Here is an 11,435-nt window from a genome sequence, read left to right as displayed (position 1 = left end):
TTATATTTGATGTATAGGATGATAGATAAGATATAATACTAATCATTTTACATTATTAGTTTGTATCTAAAAAAAAAGATAAGATTATAATAATGATTAATCATCTTTTTAGTATAAGATGATTCAATCATTTCAAAGTATAGGTGATTATTTTTAATTAATAGAATTGAATTTACATATCTTATTATATTCTTAAAAATTATTTCAATAATTTAAAATGTATAAACTTTAATAAAGAATAATTTTGACCAATTAATAAATTATTTTATTTTAATTATTGCACACATTAAACATAAGATAAGATGATATTTTTAATTTAATTCTAATCATAATATTATTTTATTATATTCTATCATAATCTTTTATATCAAGCATATTTTAAAAATATATAACATATAAATAAGATATGACATAGCACAATAGATTTATTATATGAGTTACACGATTAACTTGTTTAGTAATGCGAATAACTTGTTTAGATATAACACGTTAATCTATTTATGATAACAACCCATTTAATGTATTTTAAATATTAAGAATTCAATAAATGAATTTGAATGAGCTAGATATGTTTAATAATATGGATTAAATTGTTAATACCTTTAATTAAATGTGTATAAACAAACATGTAAAATAAGTTAAGCTAGTCAAATTACATAAAACACAAATAGTATCATAAGCAGGTTGACAACTATTACGACACAAACACAATCATAAAATAACCCAATTCATGAACACTTTTATTCTAATGTCCACATGACAAATTTAGATTTAAGGTTTGTGATTTTTATGTTAATAGATAATAATTGTGTTATGTTAGAGGTAAGCTATAACATGTACCAAATATGACATTGATAACATGCATTTAAATCATTTAATTAAAGTTAGTATTAAAATATTAAATCATTTTTATTTTACTATTTTAATCTTTTTTTTAATCTTTTCCATTCCAAAATTGAAACAGTCAAGGGGTTAAAATGACCATGACTATGACACATGCTAAGTTAGATCCAAGGGTAAATTCATTTTAAACCCCTTTAAAACCTTTCAAAGTGTATTTTCAAACAAATTTAGTATCAAAATTTGTCCACATCATTTTTTCTTTATAATTAACTTTCATCAATTTTCCTACTCAAATTAAGATCATTAAAATTTCATTTATTGACTAATTTTAATATATATTAATCATCTTAAAACCTTTTTCAATTTATAAGTGTCCAACCGTACAAATTTAAAAAATTAACATATATACATAATTACGCGTGACAATATATACATAATTACATGTGATAATAATGTAAACGTATTTGTAAAGTTTAAATTTTTTTCAATTATTATAAAGTGTAAATGTAAATAAAAATAATATAATTTATATAATAAAATAACAATTGATATAAAGTTTGTAGTTTGAACTCAAAACAACGTCTTGGTAGAACTTGGAGGCTTGAGGTTTAAAGGGCGGTCCATGAACAGTTGTGGACTCTAGTTCTTTGCTTGTCAAATTGATCACATCTAGATATGCAATCATAAGTTTCTTAGAAATGTTGATTCACGCATGATTTATGGGAAAACAAAACTTCTTTCTTTTTTCCTGTTGGCGATGAGTGTTGCACCTCAAAGTGCCTCTTCCATTATTAAGTATCATTAAAATAATTACTAAGATTTACGCTATATGTTATAAAATATTTTTGTTATTTATTTATTTTTTAACTTAAATGAATTGGGTTAAATTCGGTTGATATTTAAAAATTTTAAATTTAATTTGGAGCGAATCCAATTCAATAAGTTCATTTAGATTTATTAAAATATTAATATTTTTATTATTTTAAATATATATTTTTAAATTAAGATTAAATTTAAAACATTATTTTATAATTTATTAGATTGGATGGAGATTAAGCCTTAAAATCCTACCAGGGTATGAATCATAAACAAGTCTATTTAATTTTTTATTTAAAAAAAGTATCGACCACACATAGCTTTGCCTTTCTTATCTGATTGATGTAGCCTCAACTCTGGCCAAACCAATCCATTGTTCCCTTCTTTTCCAAATGGGGAACAAAGTAAGAGAAATCTTATGCCTAAAACTAAACTTAATAATTTTAAATATATGATATGATAATATGATATAAAAATAATATAAATAAAAAATATAAAAATAAATTATTTAAAATTTTAAAAATTTTTTAAATAAATATAATAAAATAAAAAAATTTATAATTTATAATTTTTACATTGATATAAATGATAATATATAATTTTTATATAAAATATAATATAAATATAATAATTTATATGATACGATAATATAAATTATCTGATCTATTTAAACTTCAATACATTCATAATTCATGAATCAACAATTTTTTTTAAATGTGGTGGAAGCACAATGATTTTACCTTTTTATTATTATTAGCATAAACTTGGTAGTTTTAGTCATAAAAAGAGGCTTCAACTTTATTTGATAATATTTGAATGAAACGCAAATACAAAATCAAGTAGTAGGTTGAGTTCAAGCAACTGATTCACAAATTTGTTAATAACTTATATTATTATTATTATTATTAAAAAAATCATCTGAAACTAAATTTTGATGCTCATTATTTTTTTTTTGATAAATTATAAATCTTTTTTATAAAAATGTTCAGGACAAAAGAAATAAAAATATAATAAAGATATTTTTATGAAATTATTTTTAATTTATGCTTTTTATATTTTTTCTATCTATTTATCAATTGCTTTGTCCCATTTTACTCGTTCTATCCTATTTTTTTCACCTTTTTTTTTTTTACATTTTCAAAATTATGTCATTTTTATTTTTTTATATTTTTTTTACTATTTAACATTCAAATCATGAAACTTTAATTTTAATGTCACATGTATTAAAATTAATTTTTTTAAAATTTTTTATGAAAATTAATACGGTTTAAATAATATGAAACGAGAGGAAATTTTTTTAATAAAAACAAACCAAAATAAAAATGAACTCATAAGCCCAAAACAAAACCCAAAGCCACACCTAAAATTAAGACCTACCAAAGATTTTAACCCATGACCCAAAACAAAGCCCATACCCATCAAATTGAGGATAGGTCTCATCCCCACCTAAAACATAGCTGACGTACGCAAAATGTTGACTGTTGACTAAGATAAATTCGCGAAGTGTCGTCAACGTGGCTCTTTTAATCAGTTTGGCCATTTATGTAACTATGATCTTGATTGCGACTTACTGTGGGACCATGCGTCATCATGTGCTTAATCTAACTGTTAACCATCAAGCAGTTTTTTTTTTTTAATAAAATATTTCATTTTTTTAATTTATTGATAAATATAGTTTTTATTTAAATAATATTAAAAATTGTAAAAATAAAATAAAAAATATATATCAATACTAAATTAAAAATTTATTTATATTTTTTCAAAAATTACAAAATTATAATTTTTATATTATATATTTAATATAAAATAAATACTTAAATTAACTAAAAAATCAAATTACATCTCAATATATATAAATAAATAAATAAATAAATATTTTCCTTATTCTCTTATTACTGCATCTTTTACAATAAAAATTTACATATTTGACATGTAGCCTGACTCGGACATGTACACTACCTAGTAGGTGTAAGAAAAAAAATAAAAAAATAAAAAAAATTAATTTAAGCTTATAATATTTGATTCAATTTGAATTAATTTTTTTTATTTAATTTAGATTAAATTTAAATATTAAATATATATGTTAAATTTGGATCAAATTTTAAATTGAGAGTTAAAAAATTAAAAAAATCAAACTGAATTAAATTATATATATTTTTAGTGTTATATATATTTTAATTTTTTATAAAATAAAAATAATAATTTTATATTAAAATTTATTTCAATATATTAAAAATTTGATTTTAAAATAATATATAAAAAATAAAAAATAAAAATCAATAAACTAAATCAAATCGAATTGATAAAATTCAATTCGATTTGAATTGAATGAAAATTTAATTTAGATTTAATTCAAAATTTAAAATTTTATAATATTATACAATATTTAAAAAAATTAAATTGAATCACGTCTTAATTAAATCGTTATTAAAAGTGATAGCAGTTTGAATTGTATCGGACTCTATTCGATTTTTTTTTAAATATTACATAATATTATAAAATTTAAAATTCGATCTAAATTTAAATTAAATTTTTATTTAATTCGAATTGAATCGAACCAAATTTTATTGGTACAATTTGGTTAGATTTATCAATTTTTAATTTTTTAATTTGTATATATTATATTAATATAAAATTTTAATATATTTAATATATTTTAATATAAAATTATTATTTTTATTTTAAAAAATTTAAAAAATATATAAAAATTTAAAAATATATATAATTAATTCAATTCGATTTTTTTTAATTTTTTATCTTTTGATCTAAAATTCAATTTAAATTTAATATATATTTTTAATATTTAAATTTAATCTAAATCAAATAAAAATAAAATAAATTCAATCTAAATCAAATATTATAATTTTAATCCAATTTTTAAAATTTTATTTTATTTCTCACCCTTATCACTTCTACCAACTGGATTTTTTTTCTTCTGAAAATCTTTTGGAGACGGAGCGTTTCAAAAAGCAGCAAAGTTAACTGATATGAAGACAAAATTTTAAATGCCAGAATCCGGCCACAGATCTTTCGTAGGCCCCAGGTCAGACCAAACGCCTGCAGTCGGCGCGTGGAACCGTCAAAAACAAAAAAAAAACACAAGTCATGCTACCAACCAACGAACAACATCAACAAAAGTGATAAAACTCATTTGTCGTGTCAAGAAATAAATACAGCCTTAAAATACTACTTTCTTTCTATAATTTTTATTTATACGTAAAAAAGACTAACGAAATAAAATAAATAATTAAATTCAAAAATTAAAAAATAAAAATTTGAAATATATTTTTTATTTTATAGAAAAGAAAATATTAATCAGCATTCAGCAAGTTAGAGTGATATTTATAAAAAGAAGTTTTGTAATTAATGTATGTAAGTAAAAATAATGATTTTAATTTTAATTATTACTAATACATTACATTAAATATATAAAACTGAAGATGAAAAATGAAAGCCCAACCCCACCATTGCCTTTGTCTGCTACTACCTGAGGAAATTTCCTTATTTTTACTGATCTCTTTTGTCTCTTTGTCATTATTTTTGGTTCTTGTTATTGATGAACACAGAAGAACAAAAGAAAGAACTCATCTTTAGGGAAGATTAAGCAAAAAAAAGAAAAAAGATTTTCTTTACTTTTTTCTGTACTTACGAAATGTTGGGTTCTTCTTCTTCAAAGGAAGGAGGGAATAACAACTATGATTATTCATTTAAGATACTGTTGATTGGTGATTCTGGTGTCGGCAAAAGTAGTTTACTTGTTAGTTTCATCTCCAACTTTGTTCATGATCTTTCTCCTACCATTGGTACTTCTCTCTCTTTTTAACTCTTTTTTGCTATCTTTTTGTTCTTGCATGTTGGTTTTAGTTTAGTTTCACACCCAGAATTTAGTTTGAGTTTTTTTTTTTCATTTTTTTTTGTGTTTTCCTTTCCTTTTGCAGCTTTAAGCTATCTAACAGTTTCATTAGTTAGCCTTAAAAAAAATGGAATGAATGAAAGTGGTTGTTTTTATGTATTGGGTTGGCAATAGATTGGAGTGAAGGAAGTTCTTTTTTCTAATTGTTTTAGGGAGTTTCGTGTAAGGGGAAATATTATATGCATCATTAGAACTGTTAAACTTATATGTTAGAGAAGAAAAAGAATGAAAGCAGGGGTGGGAGTTGTGATGGTACACCTAAAAAGAATAAAATTTTGTTTAGACTTATAATTTTCAGGAAATAGGCTCAATGGTTTAGGTTGCTCTAGTTTAATTAGCAATGATGAAACAGTGAACAGATGAGGCAACTACAGGTGACGATATAGCTGTAAAGGCTAGGCATGCAAATTAATTCAATTGTCCTTGACACAATCTTGCTGCACTATTGTTTGGAGCCTCTTCGTGGTCATTCTAGGATCCACCTGTTATTGCAATAATGTACACTTGTAATAACAGAAAAAAGGCTTGAAAGGAATTCATGGCGTGGTAAGACGAAACAAGATGAGAAAAGCTGTGACTTTTCTCTGTAATTCTTTGACATCTTCATGTCCTATGCTTTAGCAATATATCAGTCTACATGTTCAACTTTTATTCCTGATGCTTATTTAGCTCTATTTGTTCATTTGTCGTTTGAATATTTCTAGGGGTAGATTTCAAAATCAAGATGGTCACAATAGGTGGGAAAAGATTGAAACTTACAATTTGGGACACAGGTAATTGATGGGTATTATACCAGCACTTTGCAACTCGTTTTTACTCAAGACTTACAGTCTGGTAATTGCTAGTGAAAGGGTTTGAGATTTTCCAGTAATTGTGCAATGATAATCAAAGCTAAACTGCTGATGCTTTATACTTCTGAATGTAGTAGGATAGAAACTGTGCCTTAGAGAGCTGTAACAAGTAATGACTGCATCTGAGGTATGATGTGCAAGTGTTGGATATGCTGATGTGTCATAGGGATCCAAAGAAGCTTATCTATTAATTTGCAAGAAAAATGACTACAATTTCACAAAACAGTTCAACAGTTGATAGGGTTAAAGCACTGATGATCAGAAACAAAAAAAATTTCAAATAGTGCAGTAACTGCTGGAGAAACTCTGAGATATTGAAGTAAGGATGCAATAATGGTTAAGCCTATAATTCTGATGCCATTACTGCTGAGGAGTATGGGACTGATCTTGTGACCAGGGGAGTGAAGATAGCATTGATGAGTGCATTTGTGAGGGAATGGTATGCTCTGTGTTGGATATGATGCTAGGTTGACAGAACACAAGGAAGCAGGTATTGAGGTAACTGAAAAAGTAAATATTGGCCAAAAAGTTACTGGAAAGCATGCCTGTATAAGATAGAGCAGAAAAACTGGATTTATATAAGTGAAACATATAAGCTGGAAGTCTCTGTAGCATATTATACAACTGGGTACCTTCTAATGAGTTCTCTTCTTTGTCTCATTGGAGCTCTCTATGCTAATAGTTATGAATGGAGATCCTGGTTGGAGGATGTCATTGAACGAATATGGCAAGAATTATTTCTGAATGGGTTGTAGATGGATTAGTACTAGGACTTGTGATGTATCATTTTCTTAGGAAGTATTCCTGTTGATAGTGATATGGATCATTTTCTTAAACACTAAAATGAAAAACTTTTTAAATGCAAAATGATGATGCTAGAATGGAACCAACTTTTATGACATATTTGCAAATTGTTGCTGCAAAGAGTGCCTATGGTTTGTTTACTAATGTACTAAAATCACGTGCAGTGTTAATTTTCTTGAGTGGCATTACATTACCTCTTTTTTTTGGGTGGGGTGTTTCGTTGTTGTTGGTGGCATAAGCAATTTATCTGTAGTTGTATACAATATGAATGGTTTGGTTAATATAAGAAAAAAAGATCTTGCTTGCAAGAAGCTTCGTTCTCATATCCTTGATCATTTTAGGGACAAATGAACCATTGTTAGCTGCTTCATTCTCATATCCTTGATCATTGTTTCAAACATTATTAGCTGTTTACTGAAGTCAAGGGAATGAATAAATGTTCTCTTCTTTTGCATCCAAGATTGCATGTGCATGTGTGCAAAGGTATGCGTGAGTTTATGTAGTGTTTTCTGTTTTTTGACCCTAGATATGCCTTGGATATAAACTTAAATCTGTAACATTATGGTCTCCATAATATTGATTTTTTCTTTTAGATGATTTATAATGTGGAATATTCATCAATAAAGAGTCCAGTGACTGCAAATCTACATCACTAGCTCATAATAGCAGAAACTTAGCCTTTAAACTTGGATTTATTGCCTGTACTTTCCATTAGATGGAAAGAGTGTCTATCCAATATAATTACTGCTGTTCAATACGAGTTTATTTGTTACAATGGACTAACCTTAACTTTCATTATTGTGGAATTAGAGCTGGGAACTTGCAATGACCTAGTTCTTATTTTAATAGTATCTTTTACCTATTGCAGCTGGTCAGGAGAGATTTGGAACATTAACTAGCTCTTACTATAGGGGTGCACATGGGATTATTCTTGGTATGTCCTTGCAACTATGAAATATTTAGTCCTCAATATTTGTGTGTAATTGTATTTTGCTGAATTTGGATTTTCGTCCTAAGAGCTTGTACTTTGGTATGATAAATTATTTTTTTCAAACAAGTACTGGACATCTATATTCTTGCTGACTCTTGATGGAATATGCAAATGGATGACACTTCACATCAGCTATTCTTAATCTTTACATGCATGTTCTTCCCTTCATTGGTTACTTCATAGTTTGTACACTAGCAAACTCCAAGATCCTTGATCCATTGCATATATGTTATTTTACTATTACCATTATGTATGCTGGTGATCTTTTGTTATGCAACTATTTGGGTTAAACTCAAAGTGTCAGTATTGCTTTTTGGATTTCTCATCTATTTAAGCTTTAAACTTGGATATCAATATTTGATTAATAAACATTAATCTAAAAGAAGATTTTGGTTTTCATGTGGAGTAGTCATTCTTGTTCCTTGGTGTTAGAAAATAGGGATCCCACTTTACCATACAAAATCTTTTGAATATATAAATATTTCGTAACTAGTCTGATGAAATGTTTCTATGTTCATTTATATTTTTCTTAAAAAATTTTAAAGTATGAAAGATCTAAACATCTAATTAATACATGTTGAAGCTGGTCTGATGATTAAGTTTATAACCTTGTCATTATTTTCTGCAGAAATCTCTTCATTTTTAAGATAATTGTGCTTTGTTATCTATGATACAAAATACAACCAGCAGTATTGAGGAGAAAGAGCTCATTCTTTATGTTTGTAGTAAAAAAAGTGGCTAAACAACATTATTTTGGCATTCTGGGGTCATTTCCTCTTTAAAAAGTACCATCTCTTGTTTTCTTACTAGCAATGTACATGTTCTTCTTTGGTTGCATATATTTGAGTATTACTATATACTTTAATCATCATATGTTAAGAATAGTTCAATACTTTCCTGTCTTAAGATGTATTGCTAATGTTTTTGGACACTATTATGATGTTATTGCTGCTAACATAGCTAAATTTTGGGGGACTTGAACTTAATTTCTTTGATATTTAAAGTATATGATGTGACACGGCGAGAAACCTTCACCAACTTGTCTGAAATATGGGCAAAGGAAGTTGAGCTGTATTCCACCGATCATGAGTGCATCAAAATTCTGGTTGGAAATAAAGTTGACAGGGTAAGTCCGATAAAGTTATTGTTGCCTCTTCTCTCCCAAAGACTACATGTCATTGAATTTATATTCAATGCCTGTGATGAATATGCAGTGCTCTGGTTTATTCTTTTACTAGAGAAAAGATGTTTAATCAATCATCTTGATGCTTAAAATAGACTGAATTTTGTGTGCTTTGTGAGGTATCTTTTCTTATAAATCAGCAATGTGCCATTTTCAGGACATTGAAAGGGCTGTTACTAGAGAAGAGGGTATGGCTCTTGCACAGGAACATAAATGTTCTTTTCTTGAGTGCAGTGCCAAAACCAGAGAAAATGTGCATCAATGCTTTAAGGATCTCATTTTAAAGGTAAACTTCTAAGAAATGCTGGCATCTCTCAACTATTTAAATCTCATAACATATCCTAATGTTTCATTAGGTGCAATTAAACTGCAGTTAGCTCTAATTATTTGACAAAACAGTTGTATACGATGATCTTTGTGAGTACAATCTCCGGTCCATGTTGGAAGCTTGATTTCTTTTCAGTTTGTGACCTATACCAACGCATTTTATTTGTTTACAGATTCTTGAGGTACCTGCTTTATCGGAGAAAGGATCGGCAGTGGTCAAGAAACAAATTTTGCAACAGAAACAAGTAAACAAAGCACCCCAAAGCAATGGTTGCTGCTTTCAATGAAAATTCTGTGACACTTGAGGTATAATAATACACTATACGACTAGACTACATATGGAAGCTCCACAACAGGTGGTGATAGGGGAAAAAAGACGGGCCAATCATCCCGGACTGCCGGTTATATTTGCTAGATGGTAAGTCTTGGTGGAGCCACGGTCATTGTTTCCCCTGTAATTTTCGAAATATAGGGAGATGTTGTATTATCTTAGGCTAATGTAATGTTTTTCTTCTTATACTTGTTTCCTTTTGTTGTAAATATAGTGTAAACACATCATTAGGTCTGAAGAATTGTTTGTGGTTTGGTGGAGATGTGAATATGGATTGAATAAGACCAAAAGGAAAGGTCCCTTAAGCAATTCATGTCAATTGCAATTATTAGGAATGTGAGTAAATATATATTATATTGTGTTCGGGAGGACGGATTCCATAACAACAGACTGTTAGATTTCTACATCATTTGCTTGGTAATCGGAGTGTTTATTTGGTCGGTTTAATTACTTTTAAATAGAATTAATTTAAAATTATTTAAAACGAATCAATTGAATTATATTATTTGATTTTTGTTAATCAAAACGAATTTATAAATAATTTTAAAAGTTAATTGATTAAATTTAATTCGGTTAGTTTGATTAATGTTTTTAGTTAATCAAATAAAAAATATATTTAAATTAAATTATATTTTAAATTTTAAAATTTAAAATTTTCATATTTTAAATAAAGTAAAATTATTTAATAAAATGTTCAAACACTAAAACATTATGTTAAAAGTTTTAATAAGTTATGAAATTAAGCAATCTATTATATATATTTTTTGTTTTATATTTGAATTATATTATATTTTGATTAATTTGGTTTTTGAATGGATTTAATTGAAATTCAAAATTTTTTAAAAATCATTTTTATTAATCGATTGAAATTAATTTAATAATTGATTGATTAATTAAATTAAATCAATTAAAATTGAATTATGAAAACTTCTAATTGGTGAGAGGAAAAGTAAGAGGGAAAGAAGGAATAAGTGGAAAATGAATTAGCAGTCCAAAAGTGAGGGGAGGTCTATTTGTTATGATGATGTGATTTATGTGGATCAGTTCTTTCTAATGAAATTTAGATTTGTTTTTCCTAAATTCATTAAATTGGCCTATTAGCTCAGTTGGTTAGAGCGTCGTGCTAATAACGCGAAGGTCGCAGGTTCGAAACCTGCATGGGCCATTGTAAATTATTTTTGTTAGCATTAAAAAAGAACGATGCCGTTTTTCTTCATTTCAGAACCCCTTTTATACACAGAATCACGCAAAGTGAACTTTAAAAAGAACGATGCCGTTTTTCTTCATTTCAGAACGCCTTTTATACCCAGAATCACGCAAAGTTGGCTGCACGTAAGTCTTATTCACATTTAATTTTGAAATTCCAAATTTTTATT

The 11,435-nt window shown here is 26.8% G+C and overlaps 1 protein-coding gene and 1 non-coding gene across 5 annotated transcripts; both read left to right on the top strand.

Moving 5' to 3' along the window:
* The first annotated feature begins 5,120 nt into the window (after positions 1-5,120).
* Positions 5,121-10,506, top strand: LOC111294055 (ras-related protein RABC2a-like). 4 transcript variants are annotated; one of them, XM_089743738.1, is made up of 7 exons: positions 5,121-5,462; positions 6,277-6,345; positions 8,096-8,161; positions 9,223-9,344; positions 9,559-9,687; positions 9,775-9,818; positions 9,902-10,023. In XM_089743738.1, the coding sequence occupies exons 1-6, from the start codon at positions 5,312-5,314 to the stop codon at positions 9,790-9,792; spliced, it is 555 nt and encodes a 184-aa protein (XP_089599864.1). In that variant the 5' UTR covers positions 5,121-5,311; the 3' UTR covers positions 9,793-9,818; positions 9,902-10,023. The 4 variants fall into 4 exon arrangements, with proteins under 4 accessions (XP_089599864.1, XP_089599863.1, XP_022742954.2 ...); XM_089743737.1 differs by having other exon boundaries at positions 9,758-9,818; positions 9,902-10,006; XM_022887219.2 differs by lacking the exon at positions 9,775-9,818 and having other exon boundaries at positions 5,130-5,462; positions 9,902-10,506.
* Positions 10,507-11,150: 644 nt separating this feature from the next.
* TRNAI-AAU (transfer RNA isoleucine (anticodon AAU)) lies at positions 11,151-11,224 on the top strand. Its single transcript has one exon. It is a non-coding gene; the product is annotated as a tRNA-Ile (tRNA).
* The last annotated feature ends 211 nt before the right edge of the window (positions 11,225-11,435 follow it).

Source organism: Durio zibethinus, chromosome 14, assembly GCF_047325235.1.
Source record: "Durio zibethinus cultivar Kanyao isolate XHJ-2024 chromosome 14, ASM4732523v1, whole genome shotgun sequence".
In the NCBI taxonomy this organism is placed as follows: Eukaryota; Viridiplantae; Streptophyta; class Magnoliopsida; order Malvales; family Malvaceae; genus Durio; species Durio zibethinus.
Note: the sequence above shows the minus strand (reverse complement) of the source record. Positions and strands in the feature narration are given on the sequence as shown.

Bases quoted from the DNA above. Each gene is read 5' to 3' on its own strand.
- LOC111294055 (XM_022887219.2), top strand. From the start codon at position 5,312: ATGTTGGGTTCTTCTTCTTCAAAGGAAGGAGGGAATAACAACTATGAT. The intron at 9,345-9,558 runs GTAAGTCCGATA...TGCCATTTTCAG, and splicing joins TTGGAAATAAAGTTGACAGG to GACATTGAAAGGGCTGTTAC. The intron at 9,688-9,901 runs GTAAACTTCTAA...ATTTGTTTACAG, and splicing joins TTAAGGATCTCATTTTAAAG to ATTCTTGAGGTACCTGCTTT.